Source organism: Nannospalax galili, unplaced genomic scaffold (genome assembly GCF_000622305.1).
Source record: "Nannospalax galili isolate Female #2095 unplaced genomic scaffold, S.galili_v1.0 scaffold45, whole genome shotgun sequence".
NCBI classification, from domain to species: Eukaryota; Metazoa; Chordata; class Mammalia; order Rodentia; family Spalacidae; genus Nannospalax; species Nannospalax galili.
Window position 1 is genome coordinate 2,008,046 of NW_008355775.1, and position 20,378 is coordinate 2,028,423.

The window sequence follows — 20,378 nt, forward strand, 5'->3', positions numbered from 1 at the left end:
TAAATTGATGATAGATGATAGATAGATAGATAGATGATAGATGATAGATAGATCGATGATAGATGATTAATAGATAGATAGATAGATAGATAGATAGATAGATAGATAGATAGATAGATGAAAGATTTTTTCTAGTACTGAGGTTTGAACCCAGGGCCACATGCATAGGAGGCAAGCAGTCTACAACTACAGCTCAGATCCAGGCATTTTTAAGTATGTTTCACTACCATTAATTAAAAACAAAAAATATATCATGAAGATGTTATGCATTTAAGTATATATATTTATGTTTATACTCATAGTCAAATACAGGTCTTTAGATCTCACGGCCAAAATATTACCTTACAGAAAGTGCTTCATAAAGACTTGGTAGTGCAATTTGATTTCTCTTGTACAATAATATAAATCTATTCCATCTCTATAGAATCAGAATGAGCTGGAACCTTTTAGCACAGACATCAAGATGAGTATGTTGAGTAGAAATATAATGTGAGTCACATTATGAAACTGTCAACATCGTATTAGCCACATTCCAAAACATCAAAACTGGCTGAATTTGTAATTCATTGGTAAAGCATTTACTCCACGTACTAGAGACCTGCATTGCAAAAGGATAATATTTAATATTCATATATTTAAAATATTATTCTAAAATAAAAATTTACCAAAGAAACATTCTATCCTTATTTCACACTAACCCATATAAAAGCCTTTGAAACCTAGCATGGAGAACATTTATAGGAGTGCTCAATTTATACTAAGCACATTTCCATCCTCAGAAGTCCCATACTACTTGCTGCTACTTTACTAAATGGAACTGTGCTTGTCAAATCTCCAAGTCAATGCACTGTAAGGTAGTGATTCACCTTTCTCCTTGAATGCCTCTGCCTTCACCTCATACCTCAACAACACATCCACTCCAGGCGTCCATTCTCTTTTAATGCCTATTCCATTCTTTTTGGTTTAAATACTATTGTTGTAGATCAATAGTTCTAACCTTTTTGAAACTATCACAAAAATTTAGATCTTTGCTCAAAAAAAAAAAAAAAAAAAAAGGCGGGTCATTTGCATTGCTATGGGCTGAATTCCGACTCTTATCCTTTGTCTTAAAAAAAAAATAACAAAAGGTATTTAGGGACCCATGGCTCAGTGAGTAAAGGTGATTCCCACCAAGTCTGAGTACCTGAATTTAATCCTAGGAACTGACAATATAGAAAGAGAAAAATGACTCCCATAAGAAAGTCTCTGACCCCCATATATGTATGTACACAAACACAAACACATAAAATAATATAAAGTTAAACTTGTTTAGGAGTCCTAAAGTGTGTACCTAAGAATGTAATATTATTTTTTTCTTTGCTTTATATTAAATATTTTTATTTCTGCATCACTATACAAAAAGCAAAACATTGTTATATAAGAAATTAAAGAATAAATCTGTATTGTTTTCTCCCCAAGTCTTTGTTTAAAAATACCTATGTCATTCAAGTTCTAAATCTTGGCAGATGGCCTCATTTATATTTAAAGGAAAGATAGTTTTATATTCTCTGTTTATAATTCTTTTTTAAATTATTTATTGCTTTGGGGAGACTGAATTTACAATGTATTTCATACAGAACATCTCAAACAATCTTGATCATCTTTATAACCCTATCCCCACTGGTACCTTCCCATAATCCTCCCTCGCCACTGGAGCCCATGTACTCTGTCATCCCTGTTAAGGCCCACTGTGTTGTCAGTGTCCCCAATCATTCCCCAGTGCAAGCCCATCCACTGATTCTAGTCAGCCTATCTAGAGTCCCTTGTTTTAAGAAGATCAGCTCTCCTTTATCTAGCAGCAATCAGTTGCCAACAATCCTTCAGATAAGATTGGGGTTTGCTGTTCATTTTCCTAGTTCTATGCTGGGTTATTTTCTGCCTTAGTTTGGTTGGGACTTGGTATGCTGACACCATTGCCATAGAATCATATGAGCAGGTTCCCAGGAACCTTGTAGGACTCTTTTTTCATATGGGCATGTATCTCCTCCCTGGCTCTTACAATCTTTCTGCACCCTCTTCTTTGATGGTCCCTGAGCTTTGGGTGAGTGAAGTTTAACAAAGGGGTCCTATCCAAGGACCATTATTCAGCAGACTCTTGATCTCTACACTTTGGCCATTTGTGAACTTTTGTGTTCCTGGCCCTCTGCTGCATGAGGGAGCTTCATTATTGAGAACTGAAAGATTCATTAGTGTCCTCTTCTTTAATACTCTTTATTTATGTTCTATGTTCCATGAGCCTTAGCTAGCTGTCATTGTCCCAGAAGGTGCTATGCAGGCTGTCAAGAGAGACAGCATCAGTGGTCTTACGCAGTTGTGAATCTTAAGATCTATGAGACTAACTTCCAGGCAAGATGTGTCTACCTGTGCCCAGGCACTAGGAGGAAACTAATTTGGATGTTTAGATAAATTATCATAGTATTAGGCTGCCTTCTAAATTTTTATGCTTATACCTATAGACAAATGCTACTCTCAGATTCAACCAGGTGAACAGTGGTTAGTACAGTGACTCATGGTTGTATAGGTATTCAAAATAAGTGGCAAATGAGTACTCATCCCTGAACAAGACATGTACAACATTCCTAAGGCTCAGTGAACACTGCAGAAGAGGGAGCAGAAAGTATGTAAGAGACAGTATATAGGGAGAAGGACCACACAGTCATCTTCTGGGCAAGGAACAGCAACTGTAATCGAAATACAGAGCAGTGTGGATGTCTGCACTGGGTCTACATATGGATCTGTCAACTGTTAGGCATAGATAAACAGGGCCCAAGGGGCCCTACTACTCGATACTGAATGATACTACCCAAGATTCAGGGAGAGGGGGATGCTGCCTTCAATTGTGGACCAGTGATGACTGTACCAGGACCCAATGGATAGTTCCAATTTAATGGTCACAGATGGCTCTGGTCAAACTAAATGGTTCACAAACAAATCCAAAAGTCGTGATGCTGGGTCTGGTAGGGTCGGGAAAGGAGGAGCACAGACAGGGATGTGAAGGAGGTAAGAGAGGATTTAGGGGAGACAGTTATCAGAATACATTACATACATGTATGAAATTGTTAAAACAACAAATTAATCAATAAAAATAAAAAATCTTCTATAAAAGTAAGACAGGGAGAGAAAGAGGAGAGATAAATAGTGCCTAGCTACTATAAAAAAAACCAAAGGGAATGATATAGTTCAAAAGCCTACTGAGAAATTACACATTCAATGTCTCTACGTGAGTCAAGGGAGTACAGCTGAAGGCTACATAACAAGAAACAGTGCCAGACAGAAGAAACCTTCTTTTCAGTTTTGGCCAGGGTAGTCCAAAAGACACCCAAAATCACACAGGCTATTTCCAGAATCCTTGATTACTTCCCAGAACTCAATGGTAAGGAAGACCCTATTGCTGAAGATGGGACATATTTTGGACTCAAGATTTGGAGCCACCTGCCCTGAAGGCTGGCTCTCATAGCTTTGGAGAGCACTATGAAAGCTGCTAAGAGAGAGCATCAATCAATATTTCAAACCCAGCTTCAAGGCCTGAAAACCACATCAATGACCAGCACAGCAAACGATATTGGTTCAGGAGTGGCACTTTTATCTTGGGGGCAATCAACAGCTACCTAATCGGACTTAAAGTCCACTCAATGGTAGGAAATTCATTTGTGGTATTATAAACCTAGCCAAATACACATAGCTGGAGAGGTCATAGATCTTAGAGAAAACTCCAAGGCTGTCACATCCCTGGACAAATGTAATATGGATCCCTAGATCTTTAGACAAGTATCCCAGGCACCACCCATCAATGTAGCTTCTTTTTCAAGAGACAGAGATAGTTACAGAGTTTCATAACTGGTCACACACAGAGATTGTCTGAGAATTGCCCAAGTCTAAATGGCACATCTAGGATGCAACCACTACACTTAAGGCTCACGGAATATAGAACACAGGATGAAGGGAATACTAAGGCATCTTTCAATTCTCTTCAATGAAGCTCCCTCATACAACAGAGGACCAGGAACACAAAAGGTCACAAAAGACCAAAACACAGAGAATGAGTCTGCAGAGTGTGGGTCCTTGGACAGGTCTCCTATATTAAAATCTACCTATTCAGTGCTCAGGGATCATGCAGAAGAGGGGGCAGGAAGTGCATGACCGTACAGAAATAGTCCTACAGGCTTCTGGGACTCTTCTCATATGAAACTACAGCAATGGTGTCAGCATATACATTGCCCACACAAACTTAACCAGATCTGTGAACATGAAGAGCAGGTCCCAATCTTAGTCAAAGAATTATTGGCAGCTGATTACTGCTGGGGAGGCACTTTAAAGGGAAGGCCTACTATCCCAGTGTATGAACTTGCACTGAGGGACATCTGGGAAAACTAACTTTACATGCTAGGCCTTAACACAAATGACAGAATGTATGAACTCCAGTGTGTGGGGGAGAAGCTATGGGAGGGTATCAGAGGGGAAGTGGTATAAAGATGATTTTCTGTAGAAATATATAAAAATTCAATAAAAAATTAATTTAGAAATAAGTAAAAGTGACTATCAATTATTATTTATCAGGCCAAACAGAAAAAAAAGAAAAACTGAAAATGGATTATCTGAGTGGGTTTCACCTGCGCTCTTAAAGAGACTAGATTCTTCCCAAATTCATGGATACTAGATGGTGCTATGAGAGAGAGCTGCCTTGGGTAAGAGCAAAAGTGTGGTAGTTCAGCCATACAGTGACAAAAACTGGACTCTGTTAATAACTGCCTAAGATTCCATGGTCTAGAAAGGAATGTATTTTAGTCAGTTCACTAAGTTTTGCTTTGTGAAATTATGATCAAGATGCAGCTAGCCCATGTCCATGTTTCTCACTCATGACAACTGTGAGGTAAAAACAAATTCTACTAGGGAAATAAAAGAACTTAAAACAAAAGAAAAAAAAACTGCCAAAAACTTTCCTAAACTAGCTGTACATTTTTCTTCTCATCCACAATATGTAGCAGGCCAATTTTCTCCACATTGTCTCCAGAAATGCCAGTTCTTTGCCTATTACTAAATTGGGTTCTTAAATTTCTTATTATTGGGTTAAAGTGGTTTTTAGATTTTCAGGAAACAAGTCCCTTATCAGATATATGATTTGCAAATATTTTCTCCTAATGTGCTTACATTTTTTTTAATGGTGCCCTTTTGAAATACAAAAGTTTCTGGGAAATATAATCATTTTTTTTTTTTGCTCTGTATTGCGCTCTTGATGTTATAGCCAAGAACTAAAATTTTCTTCATATAGGCCTATGATCTACTTGTGATATTTTTAGAGCTTCATGTTAAGTGAACATTCACATTGATTTCTTTTTTAAATTTTATTTATTTATTTATTTATTTATTTATTTATTTATTTATGTGTGTATTGCCTAGATGTATGTAAGTACACCCATGTCATACAATAAACACAGAAGTCAGAAGAAGGTGTTGGATCCAGTGGAACTGGAGTTATGGACAGTTGTTAGCCACCATGTTGGTGCTGGGATTAGAACCTGGGTCTTCTGCAAGAACAGCCAGTGTTCTTAACTGATTAGTCATCACTCTGGCCCAAATTTCTTTTCAAATAGATATCAAATGTCTAAATACTTTCTAGGAAAAAACAAAACAAAATTATCTTTTCTCTGTTAATTTGTCTTGGTAACTTTGCTGAGGCTCATTTGGACAGAACCATAAAAGTTTATTCATAGACCCTCAATTTTGTTCCACTGACATATTGGCCACCTTTATGTTGGAACTACACTGTCTTGACTTCTGACTTTACAGTAACTATTTATGCCAGGAATAGTTCTACAGTTTGATTCTTGTTTTTAGGCATGTTTTGGCTATTCTAGTTGTATTTAATTTCATGTGAATTTAAGATGAGCGTGTCAATTTCAGCCAAAACACTAGCAGTGCTTTTGTTATGGATTGCATTGACAGTAAAATCTAATAAAATTGGCTGTTTTTAACTTAGTAATATGAAGTTTTCCAATCTATAAATTCAAATGCTTTCTCGTCTATTTTTTTTATGTCATGTGATTTTTAGTATACAAGTTTTAAATTTTTTTGGCTCACTTTAATCCTCAATATTACTATTACTACTACAATTATTATTTATTTGGTGCTAGGATTAGACATAGGACCTCACACATGCTAAGCAAGTACTTTGTCACTGAACTGTTTTTCTAATCGTGTTATTGGGATTGTTCTGAAAGTGGCCTTTTTTATTGTATTTGGCTTACTCATTGCAAATATGAAGAAATGCAACTGAATTTGTACACTGATATTGTACATTACCATCTTGCTTATTTATTAGCCCCATTTTTAAGTGAATTTCTTAGCAAATCATGTCATCTGAATAAAGAGATAGTTTTATTTTTTTTCCTCTCTGAATGCCTAATTATTCTCTTAAGTAATTACTGTGGCTAGAACTTCCAATACAAATTTAAATACAAATTTAACTAAAGTGACGACCAAAGACATTCTTGCCTTTTTCCCGACCTAAGGCAGAGAGAGGTGGGGGGAAATCCAATATTTCACCATTAAGTATGAAAAAGTTGTGAGCTTCTGCCAAAATGCTTTCATCAGGCTGAAGAAGTTCCTTTGTTTTCTCGCTTTGTTGAGAGTGGTTTCCATTAATGTGTGTTGGAATTTCCAAGTTCTCTTTCACTATTGAAATAATCAGTTTTCTTTGTGTACTAATCTTAGCAAGGTAAGATAATGTGATCAATTTAAGATATAAACTATGTTGTCAACAGAAGGAAAAAAAATCAGTTGACTATGATATACTTCATGTTGCTGATTTCACTTTGCTAATATTTTGTGTATTTATGGTAAATCTATTCATAGTAAGTACTAATCTATTACTGTCTTATGGCTTTCACATTATATTACTATCAGCCTCACAGACCAAGGTGGGAAATGTTAACTTTTCTATTTTTTGAAATAGCTCATCAAGAATTGGTACAATTTCTTTAAACATTTCATTAAAAACAATACTAGGGAGCTGTCTGGTCCCAAGGATTCCTTTTTGGAAGTACTTTAAATTACCAATTCAATACTTTTATGTATTAATGTACTTTAAACTCTTATTTCTACATGGGTAAATTATGTATATTTGGTTCTATATACCTCTATTGCCATTTTAACCTATGATTACATATTTTTTTATTTTATAACCCACATCATTGTGTTATAATTATTTCATTGTAAAACCTGCTGTCAAACACAATAAGGGAATAAGGAAGAGCATTTATTTACAAAGTATTTTATATTTACCCAAAGATTTCCTTTTTCAGTGATTTTCATTTCTTCCTGTAAATTTCTATTACCATTGATATCATTTCCTCTCAGTTTTTCACATCTATTAATTATTATTTTTTTAATTATTTCACAACCAAATGATTAGAAGAGGCATTTCATTACAACAGCATTGACACATTCAATAACAATTTCCAGAGCTAAGATGCATCCTTTTCAAAATTGGCAGTAAATTTTTAGGTATATAGTTGAATTAATACAGTTATACTATATTGTACTCTGTCTAAACCCTACAAGACATAAAATTAAGTTTTAAACTTTAAAAAAGATCTCCATTCATTATTAAAATACAGTTTCATGCAGAAAAATTCATTTTTAATACAATTGACACTAAGATGTACATGCGTTTCTAATCTCTATATATCTGATTATTACTAGTCACAGTCGGTTACTTTCTGAGCTCCTTGGCATCTGAGCATGGATATAAAGTCATCAGGTAGATTTCAAAGGTAATGTTTTTCACATCTACTAATTATTAAGGAGCAAACTTTTATGCTTTGAAGAATTATTATTTTTCTTTTTGTAAATTTAATTTAATTCTTAAAATTAGCATAAGAAGTGTTAAGTATAATAATGGCCTTGTCCAATGAAGTTGTATTACAGTAGATTCTCCTTCCCTCTTACCTCTCGCTTCTCCCACTCATCCTCTGCCCCCATGGCATCCCTCCAGTCTCACTTCCGCTTTAATTTTCATATCACATCTGTTCTTTGGCCATCCTCACCCCTTGTACCTCTTTTTCCCTCTCTTGGTCTCCAAACTAGTGTTATACACTCAAATTTTACCTGTTATAAATAAAAATAAAAGTATGTCATTTATAGGAAAATCAGTGATGCAAACTCAGAAAGATAAGAACCACATGCTCGGTTCATGTGGATTCTAGCTAATAATGTACATACACATGTCTATCAATGGGTGTAATATGGGGTTTATGCCTAAAAAACTGAAAATAAATGCTTTTAATCTATCTTCATTTAGAACAAGATTTTGCTGGATTTAGAACTATGAATTCACATTTTTATTTTAACTTTATGAGCTCTGTGAATGCCATCCTAATGCTTTCTGGCCTCTATGCCTCCAGTTAGATAAGACATCTTTGTTAATAATAATGGAGGTCCTCCTGTGTGTATGTGATGGGGGACATGGCAATTATGATATTTCCTTTTTTTTTCTCCCTGGCTTTCACCTATTTATCTATGTTTATGTGTCTCAGTGTTGATCTCTTGACATTTACTCTACTTAGAATATAATGTTATGGATGTTTATGTTTTCATAAGACGTTAGATATCTTGGCCACTATTTCTTCATTCTGTCTTCCATGTTCTTCTCTCATGAATCTGAATGGACGTTATGAGCACATGTGCTATGGTCACACAGATCTCTGAGAATCTGCTCATTTTTCTTTGAGATTTTTGTTCTTTGTTCTTTATAAATTATGCACTGTATTGATCTGACTTCAAGTGCAATGATTTTTTTTCTTCTGTCATCATGCACTACTCTAATTAATATCATTTTTGTTACTGTACTCTTCAATTCCAGAATTACCATTTTGTCTTTTTAAAATAGTATCATCTTCCCTTTTAGGAATCTTTACTTATTAATACATTCTTATCATGCTTGTTTTTAATTCTGTAAGTAGGCTTTGTCTTGAGTTTTCTGAAAATATTTTAATTGTGCTTTGAAGTTTTTTTCTACTGTATTCAACATCTGGGGAAAATCTGAAAGTTCCTATGGACTTTTCCCCCCACTTTCCCTCTGGGTATAGATCATACTTTTCTGTCTCTTTGCATGTCTAGTTTTGTTGAAAACCCACTTATCCACTGCTGCCAAGATCATTACTTCTACCAACAAATGCCATCAGAAATGAGTCTCAACTTCAACACAGATCAACTCCCACAGTAGGTTCATGAATAGAGTAGGCAGCAGTAATGGCAATCCTGAATAAGAATGCCACGCAATGCTACAATTAGCCAGATTTCAGAGTGTTTCAGGTGTAAACAGTTCTTGTGTTCATTTCCTATTCATCAATATTAGATTCACAGTTGTTTTGATAAGAAAGGAACTGAAGGCCCTTTTCACTATTCATACCCAGAGACAATTTTAATGGAATTTCATTGGTTCTTCAAGAACACATAAAATTGTAAAAATAGCTGTCTAGGTCATAGCAAGATTCATTGTCATAGTAGGTTACAAGAAAATTATCATAGATTTGCTAACATCTTTTGATACGTTGGGAGAGTTCTCACGTAAATACTGTCAGAATCTAGAGAAATGAACATATAGGGCAATGACCTCATTAAAAACATGCACATTCTAAAATTTCTCCACAAGTTATGTATCATGAAGTCCTATTTGCTCCATCTCATGATGAAAGCAGTCTCTGGAGGAAATACCTCCACACAGGATCTTTTCTCTAGGAAATAAAAGATGTTTTCAATATTCTAACAAAGGTAACTGCATTGTGGTGAAATTCCAGGTGCTTTGTATGTCAAAACTATATTACAAATGTCATTAATTTATTATCTTAAAAGGCATTTTTTAAAAATTATTCACTTCTGTGTGGTCAAGGGTAATGTACTTAACCTTTCTAGGACTCTACTGCCTCTGGAAAAAATGACTCACTTGAATTAGGGGCCCTAGCAGTATAGGAAATCTGGAGTCCTGAGGCACATAATGCCATTGTTAGCAACAGCGCTTATATAAAATCCCACTACTGCTAAGAAACACACCTAAATTAGCTCTTCAGTTTGGTGATAAGTTTTGTTAAAAAAAAAAAAAAAGCTTCCCTTTTAGAACTCACAAATAAATATGTCTATGATAAACAAGCTGGATAACATTAGAGCATACTGGGTGATTCTAACATTGAGGTTCTGAGTAATCTCTTTGGCAGAACACATTGCTCTCCCAGTGTGAGTAGACATTCACTATTCTAAGCAACAAGCCCTTTGATACTTGGAAATTTTGGATTCTGTTCTATTTTTTAAAGCAACTATATCAGTATTCATCAACTGTTTGGCATACCCATTCATTTATTTTCAAAAAGGCTATTTTATAACTCCACTTCCTTTCAGGAAGCCCACCGACTAAGTAGGAACCCAAATGACTGATAGCGGTTATACAGGGACCTTGCTGTGGTTAAGAAACAGGATTAATTAAACCAATGTGCTAAATCTTGAGCAAATAATTATGCAGAGACATGGAAAGAAAGTTTCATTTGTTTTTAATATCTGTGCACCTTACTATGAACTTAAAGGCAAAACATTGTAGGAAAGCATTTTCTTATTTGTTCTTTTAGTAAGGCTGATTCAGCTGTTCTGCAATGCCAAGAAATAATGTTAATTTCTATTAGTAGAAATGATAATTAAAATACAATAATCATCTAGGAAAAATTACTAATTTAAAAAATAATCTCTCATATCATGACTAATTAGGAGTTAAGTAGACATAATCAAATGTTTCATAAGAAACGCCAATATCTGCTAAATAAATCCAATTTCCTACTAAACATTTGCATGCTTTTTAGATTATACTACCAGTAGAAATGCTTTATTCTAGCTAAAATACTTAGTGTATTCACATATAATTAAATTTATTTTCACATATAACTTCTGTTATTATGGCATCAATGTAATTATGAAATAATATTAAAACAGCATACAATGAAAAACTGTTCATCAGAGTTTATGCAATACATTTAAGATATCTTACATATATATCTAAATCTATGTATGCCTCTCTATAATTTGGTGAGGTTCTATTATTCACAAAATTAAACTAAGATGTTTCCTCCATTTGTACACACAAAAAAAGAGTTTCTTGTATAGAAGGTTGTTTCACAACAAACAGGTTCCTAATAGAGAAAACATTTTGAGGCAGGGAAGTGAAGAATAGTTAGGAAATTCTTAAAGTCTACAGGAGCTAATATCAATTAAAAGAAAATGAAGCTGGTCCAGCTCTCTCCATAAGGCTTGTATCATAAATAAACACCATAACTATTAATTGTTATACTCTTAACCTGAAACAAAACAAAAATCCTACCAATTCTAGAGTCTTATGCAGCCATAGTTTAAGAAATAAAGTCATTAATGCCATTACAACCTAACCATAATTCTGGATGTCAAGTTATTGGGAAAGTAAATTTTACTACACAAAAATATGAATTGCATAGCTTATGACATTTTGAAAAACTAGGAGATCTTCTTTTAGCCACTAAGCTGTCCATGGGTGCTTTAAAATTTGTTTGTTTTATGCAGTCTGGGGACTGAACTCAAGGCTTTGCACATGCTAGGTGTTCTAGTCACTTTTCTGTTGCAGTGATAGAAACACTGACCAAAGGAACTCATAAAAGGAAGAGTTCATTTAGCTTACAGTTCGAAAAGGGTCAGAGTCAGTCCCTCATGGTAGGGAGGCATGGTGGAGGTGGCTGGAGGAGGAGTGGAAGCTAAGCTCTCACATCTTCAACCAGGCACAGAAAGGAAGAGAGCAACTCGATATCTGGCAAGCCTTAAGAACTCTCTAAGCCCACCCCAGTGACCTTCTTTCTCCAGCATAGCCACACCTTCTGAGACCTCCGAAAACAGCGCCACCAACTGGGGACAAAATGCTCAAGTACTTGGAGTCTATAGAAGACATTCTCATTCAAACTGCCACACTAGGCAAGCACTCCACCACTGAGTTCTATCTCCAGGCCTTTAAGAGGTTTCTATGCTTATTAGCATTTCGTGCTGTATAAGCATGATATAATTTGAGTTAGGTAGATTGAACTATTTATCATGAGTTAGTCATCTACAATCCTAATGATAGAAAATTCAAAACTTTGGAGGAAGTAAAAGCAAGAAAACTGATGTTTTATTCACAAACATATTATCAATTTCTTTAAAAGTACAATATCTTGACCCTACTTCTGCATAAATGCATAAAGGTAAAGAGATGCTTCCCTGAATTAATACGGTACAATCACTAAGTGATCATCACCTCAGTGAATCTTAGTTATCATCAAAGAACAGGGCAATAATGTGCACAGCTCATGAGGACTGTGGAGATTTCAGTAATCAATAACAGAAATTTATTTACATAATAAAAATTACTACCAAATTCAACCACTTAAATGGCTTTCTGACAGAGCAAATCTTTTTATCACATCGATCTCTCATCTGTCTGTTATAGTGTAGGGAAAGCACACATAAAACAGTAATATCTAAATTAAGATTCATATATTTACTTATAGTAAAAAAACTATTTAGCTTCAAGATGCTAGAATAAGTTCATGAAGAATGTCCCAATTTTGCCTCAAGCATATACTACAGAAAAATATGAAAAACAAAAGTTGCATTAAAAAGTAATAGACAAGGGGCTGGATAGATGGTTCAGTGGTTAAGAGCAGTGACTAGTCTTGCAGAGGACCCGAGTTCGATTCCCAGCACCCACAGGGCTGCTAACAACTGTAACTCCAGTTCCAGGAGGGATCCAATGCCCTCTTCTGACCTCCTCAGGAATTTCATAACAGAAGCGCACCTACACACATGCAGGCAATATACTCATGCACATAAAATAATAAAATAATAATAGATAATATACACCATGGAATGAAAGTACATTCCAGTTTCTATGAGACAACTCATTTTAGAATCTGGTAAATCACAAAGAGGCCCTTTTTGTTATCTAACACACAAAATGTTTTTCTCAGGTCTATGGAATCTAGTTTGTAGTTCAACATCAAGCATTTCTTTTTTAATATTTTTTAATAGTTAAAAATATTTTACTTATTATTTTTATTTTATGCGTATGAGTGTATTGCCGTCATAGCTGCCATGTGGGTGCTGGGAATTGAACCCAGGTTCTCTGCAAGAGCAGTCAGTGCTCTTAACCGCTGAGCCATCTCTCCAGCCCCAACATCAAGACCCAACTTCTAAGACTTGTTTTTACTCTCTTATAGAATATCAGCTTCCTGAATATTTCATACTGAGGCAGAACAAAAAGAATCAATAAAACTAATAGGAATGTCCTTAATTCCTGACAGCAAAACTTGCCAAGAACAAGATAACTGCAAAAAAAATTAAAAAGACAGAAGAACCAGAGACTCACATGTCAAATACATATTTATTTGGGAGCTATACAGATGCCACATAAAATGAAGGAGGAAGAAGGAGGAAACTACAAGAAAAAAAGCTTTCCAAATAATACAATCATATACTGAAGCTTTCCTTAGCATCGATTCAGTACACAGAAGACCTCATTCTCATATGTACATATTTAAGCACGTATTTTTTATTCAATATTTTATTTCCTTTATGTGTTGGTAGGATATTATATTCGGAGTTAGGAAAAAAAATCAAAGCCCACTGTAGTTAATAAAGAGTCTGGAAGTTAGAATGGAAAAAGTACAGGTTCTCTTTCTTTGTACTTGAATACATGTATTGAATAATATTTTTAAATAGGGAAAAATAAAGGAAGCCTTTCTCCCAAATGAGAAAAATTATTCATATGTTCAAAAGTGCATTTGTGTGACTGTGTGACATAAATAAAATTATCTTAGACTCAGATTCATCAATCAACTAACTGAGTCAGCCTCATTCAATTTCCATGTGTGCCCTTGGGCATTTTCTGGAGATTTGCCCATTCTTTATACTTTTTCTGTCATGGCTGGAAATGTCCACACTCCTAGACAGACTAACCCACAAGCTGTCCACTCACGTCCAGCAGTACACAAACATTCTTTCTTCTAAATGCACTTCCTTTTACCCCACTTCTCCCTCCAGCTGCTGCCCTTGCCTTTCCTTTTCTTGGAAAGTTAGGCACTAGGTGTGCTTCTATTCATGGTCTTAATTCTTTGAACCTCCTATTCTCCTTTACCCCTTACCATTTAACTAAAAATGCTCCATTAAGGCTCCAATAGTGTTTACATGGTTAAATCCGTCTTCAACTCTCATTTGGCTAGCTCCATTAGCAACATTCAACTCAGCTGGCTATTGTCCATTTCTTCAAATACTTTCTTCACTTGTCTTCAAGGAATCACATTCACATGGTTGCCTCTTACCTACTGACCACTCTCTTAGTTTTCATTGCCTATTCATCTTCCACTATAATTATCAGGAAGTCCTGTTGCCTCTAAACACACCCAGAATTTGATCATTGGTAGTCACCTTCCCTATCACTCTAGTCTAAATTACCCAATCACTGAACTAGCTTCATATCAGCCACATCTTCTTCTGTACTTATCATACTATAGTATGTTTTATACTATCATACTATAGAAGTTCTTATAGTATGTTCTATACTTATCATACTATAGTATGATATACTATAGCATATGATCTAGTATAGTATACTATAGTATGTTCTATACTTATCATACTATAGAAGTTCTTATAATAGCATTATCAGTTGCTACATGTGATATGGGCTGCAATATCTCTCTGACTTTCCGTCAGTTCTCCAGACCTTCACCTTTCTACTTCATCCATACTAGCTTTTGTGGAATGGCTTGACTACATCAGGGCTCCTGCATGTACATATGTTTTATCTGCCTGCTATGTTCTCCTCACAAATAAACTTTCTCCCTTCTTACTCAGGCCTTTGTTGGAACCCTAGATAAACCAAAACCCTCATCTTTACTGCCATGTGCCATTTCTATCCTTTCCAGCTCTGTTTCTCCCTTGAGCAATTATTATAAGTGATACTTTAAATTTTGTTTATTCATCTCCTTATCTGTTTCCAGGCCTAGAATTTGAACTCTATTATGTAGGTTGCCCTCTGGCTAGAAAGTTTCTATTACATAATTAGCACTCAAAAATACTTTCTAAAAAAATCCATTGCTAGGTGTGAAAAATCTCTCTTTCATCTGTTGGGTTAGGGGTATCCTGGAGATCCCCAAGACAACATAGGCTATTACTATTGGTCTTGATTGTCCATGAGAACTTGAAGATACCACACAATTTGGTCACAGGACATGGAGAAAGCAAGTGAGTACCCATCAGAAAGCTTCCTCCCTGCTGGCTAGCTTTCATAGTATCAGAAGGTGCTGGGGGAAATGTCATCAACTCCCTTACTCACCCTTGAACCCCATGGGAAAAAATAATGACCAGAGTCAAGAGAGGCCAATGGATGCAATAGTGGCAAGAATATTATGGGGGTAACTAATCACTTTCTGATTATATTTAAAGCCCAGCCCACAAAAGGAGACTTATTTCTGGTACTGTAAATCTGGCCAAGAACTAATGGCTACAGAGCCCATAGGCCCAAGGTGTTGAACCTACTATTATTTTGCTAAAGAGATAGAGTCTACACTGCCCCCTAAATTCATATCACTATCCCCACAGATTAGTACAGCTGTCAAACTTCATCAGAGAAGTTTCTTTGTGCAGTGGACAATAGTTAATGCAGAAAGTTAAAAGTGGAAAATATACAGAGAAGAAATGTCTGTGGTGTATTCGGCCACAAACAGGACATCTACATCATTCCCTCCCTGCAGAGCTCAGGGAAAAGAAGGGTAGACAAAAATGAAAAAAAAAAAAACATTCAAAAATGCAATATTCATTATGCCAGAGCAAAATTTATGAAGAAAAGCAGGACTGAGTCTTAGTGAGTCTCAGAAAAAGAGAAAATAGTTGTAGTAAATTTAATCTAGAATGCTAAGAAAAATATTAGAAGTAAATTAAATGATTTTAATGAAGCAAAACTTGTTAATTTTTAAATAAATGTATGGGAAAATTAAAAAAAAAGAAGGGTATCACAGAAAAGAGGGTAGAAAGATCAAGAGCAAGAAGTCAAGAAGAATCAAAGTCAAACAGTGTATTCTGGACATGACAAAAGCACTAACTCATGAACTCCCAGTAGCTGTGCTTGCCTGCACAAGACCGGCACAAGATCAGTCCACTCAATATGCTAGAATGGAGGTGGGGGGGGAATCATACATCCCCACCCTTAGCTGAGTAGTAGTGACAATTAATCCCTGGGGCAGGGAGAGTTTAAAGGTGTGACCCCTGGCAAGCTGACCAGGCATCAGTGGATGGCTAAATACCCATGAGTATATTTGGCAGCACAAGTCAGACTAGGTGGAATGTTGAAAACAAACAGAGGATGTGAAGCTGAGAGAGTGTGAGGAGATCTGGGGAGTTAGTGAAAGGAGTAGGGTGAATGAGATAAAACATAATGTATGCACATACGAAATCCTCAAAGAATTAATAAAAATACTGTATTTTAAAATATATCTTTTAAAGAATGAAACAAATATTTTTTTATACTGGGTTTAAGTAAAGACTTTCTTAGTATTACATGACTTCAGCAGTTCCCTGCTTTTCCTATCCCTAGGAAATCTATACAACTCGAGAAAATAATTTACGAAATTAAATTCCTCCTGGGAATTTGATCCGTAGGAATGAATAGGCCCTCAAAGTGAACTGCCATTTTCCCTTGTCTATGTCCCTTTCTATTCCATAGCAAAGCTTTTCCTGAAGAGGGAGAAAAGGCTCAATCTCAGGATAAACTAAAACATTCACCCTGCTCCACCTGTAGCCTCAGCTGCATAAGAACTCACAGATGGAATGCCACCAGTTTTGAGCTGGTAATCTTTAACATGCAGATGGATCTCTAGGGCTTATCTATCCTTCTTCAATAAGAAAGAATATATGCCTTTGTGTATAGATATGCTTGTTTGCCTTGCTATTGATAATAGTTACATTTTATAGTAAATATTAATTTTAACATATTCCTTAAGGCTAGGCTAAAAATTTTAGATAATTTTTAAAATTTTATTTTATGTGTATGCGTGTATTGCCTGCCTATACGTAAGTGCACCCGTGTTGTGCAATGTCCGGAGAGGACAGAAGAGGCTGTAACATATTCCTTAAGGGTAGGCTAAAAATTTTAGATAATTTTTAAAATTTTATTTTATGTGTATGCGTGTATTGCCTGCCTATACGTAAGTGCACCCGTGTTGTGCAATGTCCGGAGAGGACAGAAGAGGCTGTCAGATCCCCTGAAACTGGAGTTATAGACAGTTGTTAGCTGCCATGTGGGTGCCGGGAATTGAACCTGGGTCTTCTACAAAAATCTTAACCAAGGAGCCATCTCTCCAGCCCCGAGTTTAGATAATTTTTATCAAAAAAATTTTCATAATATTTTTCATTATAGTTTCTTTCTCTCATAGTAATAAGCCCAAATGTTATATTCAACAAACAAGTAACTATAACTTTCTCACCTGGAGCCAACACTGAGGCTTCACTTTCTTCATCAGTACTTTCATCATAGACTGCATCTTGGTCAGCAGTTATTTCAGAACACATTGCACTTTCCCTGGAAATGGAAAAAGGTAAAATGAGAAATCAATGGGTCACTCCTGGCTAGCTACCAAATTTACCAGATAATATTATACAGAGAATATTCCAGAAAAAAGGCCCTAAATTAGGCCGTGCAGGGTGGTGCACGCCTTTAATCTCAGTACTCAGGAGGCAGAGGCAAGTGGACCTCTGTGAGCTCAATGTCAGCCTGGTCTACATAGTGAGTTCCAGGCTAGCTGGGAAGAGACCCTGTCTCCAAAAAAAAGGTCCTAAATTAGACAAAAATGGTAAAATGTGTATAATTTAGATGAAATCACATAAAGACAAACTCTTTCAAAAAGAATTATTTTACCTAGCAAAATTAATGTTTCTTAATGTAATGCTGACTATGATTAACTCCTGAATCAATTTATCATATTCTGTTCTTCTGTCAAAACATTATTCTACCAAATAACCTTTGTGGGTCACCGAGTACTTAGTATTGTAAAAATCTCGTAGTAGTTCTACATTCCATTAGATTGCCCCAATACGAGGCACAGAGGAATTACTGGACTTGTTCAATGCCATGTGCAAGTAGTCCTCAGTGCCAGATCAGTATCTGAACTAGGACCAGTGACAGAGAATGTTACCTTCTGTATATTGGGTCATTCCTTTTGAGTATGATTCCTTTCAAATTCAGGGCGATAGACCCTAATCCATATCTGCTAGCACCTAAAAAAAAAACTTAAAAATTGTCCAAACCTAGATTAGCCATTTGAATTCATGACTCTTCCTTAGCAACCAAGTATACATCCACTTTTCAGAAGGAAAAAAACAAAAACAAAAACAAAAATAACTGCTGGCATGGTGGTACACACATTTAATCCCAGAACTCAAGAGGCAGAGGCAGGTGGATCTCTGTGAGCTTAAGGTTGGTCTGGTCTCCATTGTGAGTTCCAGGCCAGAATCTCAATTTTTCATCAAAAAGCATAAATGCCCCATGGAATATAACATTCACTGCCTGAATCTAAAGTTAACCATGAGACTGACATTAAGATAACAAACATGTGGTTGGAATGGTGGTGTATACTCCTTTAATCCCAGTATTTATGTGGGAGGCAGAGGCAGGCAGATCTCCATTATTTGGAGGCCAGTCTGGTCTACAGAGGCCAGCCCAGTGCTACACAGTGATAACCTGTCTCAAAAACCCAACCAAACACAAACAAAACAAAACAAAAAAGGATTACAAATGTGTAACCAACTCTGCAGTCCTAGAAGGGGGAAAATTATTTTAAGTGATATACTTCTTTATTGATAATGTCTAATAGTTAAATAAATAACATTAAACCTCATGCAAGTTTGCTATGTGAAGTGTATATGCTATATATGTGTATACTGTAAGACCATGGAAAATTAGCTAGCCCATGAAATTCTTGTGTAATCATGTGAATGTCTGAACCCAGACCACAGATAATCTTATATTGCTAAAAGTTGGCACCTGGCTTTCAATTAAGTTTGCAAAGAAATTCTACCTAAATTTATCTATTTGCTCTCCAGAATTAGAAAGGACATACCTTCCACATTCAGCATTCTTTTCCAGTTCTTGAACTTCACTTAGCAACTTATGTAAGCTTCTGATCTTTGCTTTTTTCTCATTCAATACCAAAATAAATCGTTTATAAAGATCAGTTTCCAAGGCTTCTTTGGAACTCACACATTTTTCAAATCTAAAAAGTTAAATAACCAAAAAAATCACAAATCATGTAGCTTTATAACATTAATATTATTCAATAAAATACTCAAAATTTCAACCAAATTTTGAAGCAAAATATAACTAAGTTCATTTTTACATACACTTTCATTGGCTTAAAAGTTTTAAAATGAGAGCTAGACACTGGTTATTACTATTAGTAATTTTATATACAAAGATAAAACTGAAAATGGATAGAAACAAGGCTTTAAAATATAAATGCTTAAATGTAATAATATATTCATAGGTAATAATTTTCACATATAATAATTTATTCATATAAGGTTCTTTACAAAAGAGTACTTTCATGGGCATTTCAAATAAGCATTGCAGCATGCTTCCTCAGTATATTAATATTACAGTAATAGCTGCAATGATCTTACTTTAGGTATGTCACAGCAATATCTGTTTGACAGTCTTCATAGACCATGGCCTATCCTACAAGAACATGACTTGTTAATTTAGATCCTTATAACCCAGCATAATACACAAAACACAAAACAGCACAATACGCAAAACATACACACACATATAATGAATTGAAGTATTGCACGTGATATTTCCAAGACAGTAAAGAAACCATCCCCTATTTGTTAATGGGGGATGGAGAGATGGCTCAGCAGTTAAGAACACTGGTTGTTCTTGCAGAAGACCCAGGTTCAAATCCCAGCACCCACATGTCAGCTAACAACTGTCAATAACTCCAGTCCCAGGGGGTCTGACAGCCTCTTCTGACCCCCATGGTCATTGTACAACATAGGTGCACTTACCTACCTGCAGGCACTTACCTACCTGCAGGCAATACATGCATACACATAAAATAAAATAATAAATAAAATTTTTAATAATAGCTGGGTGTGGTGGCACACGCCTTTAATCCCAGCACCAGGAGGCAGAGGCAGGCAGATCTCTGAGTTCAAGGGCAGCCTGATCTACATAGTGATTTCCAGGACAGCTGGGGCTATAGAGAGACCCTGTCTCAAAAAAGACCAAAAAATAAAAAAAAAATAAA

The 20,378-nt window shown here is 35.6% G+C and overlaps 1 protein-coding gene across 5 annotated transcripts in view; it reads right to left on the reverse strand.

Moving 5' to 3' along the window:
• Xrcc4 (X-ray repair cross complementing 4) overlaps positions 1 to 20,378 on the reverse strand; it is a 270,439-nt gene that overhangs the window by 132,990 nt on the left and 117,071 nt on the right. For all 5 annotated transcript variants that reach the window (XM_008853290.3, XM_008853292.3, XM_017803246.1 and 2 more), the window contains 2 exons: positions 19,191 to 19,343; positions 17,559 to 17,653 (listed from right to left, as the gene is read on the reverse strand). In XM_008853290.3, coding sequence (XP_008851512.1) covers positions 17,559 to 17,653; positions 19,191 to 19,343 — 248 coding nt within the window. The remainder of the gene's footprint in view (positions 1 to 17,558; positions 17,654 to 19,190; positions 19,344 to 20,378) is intronic.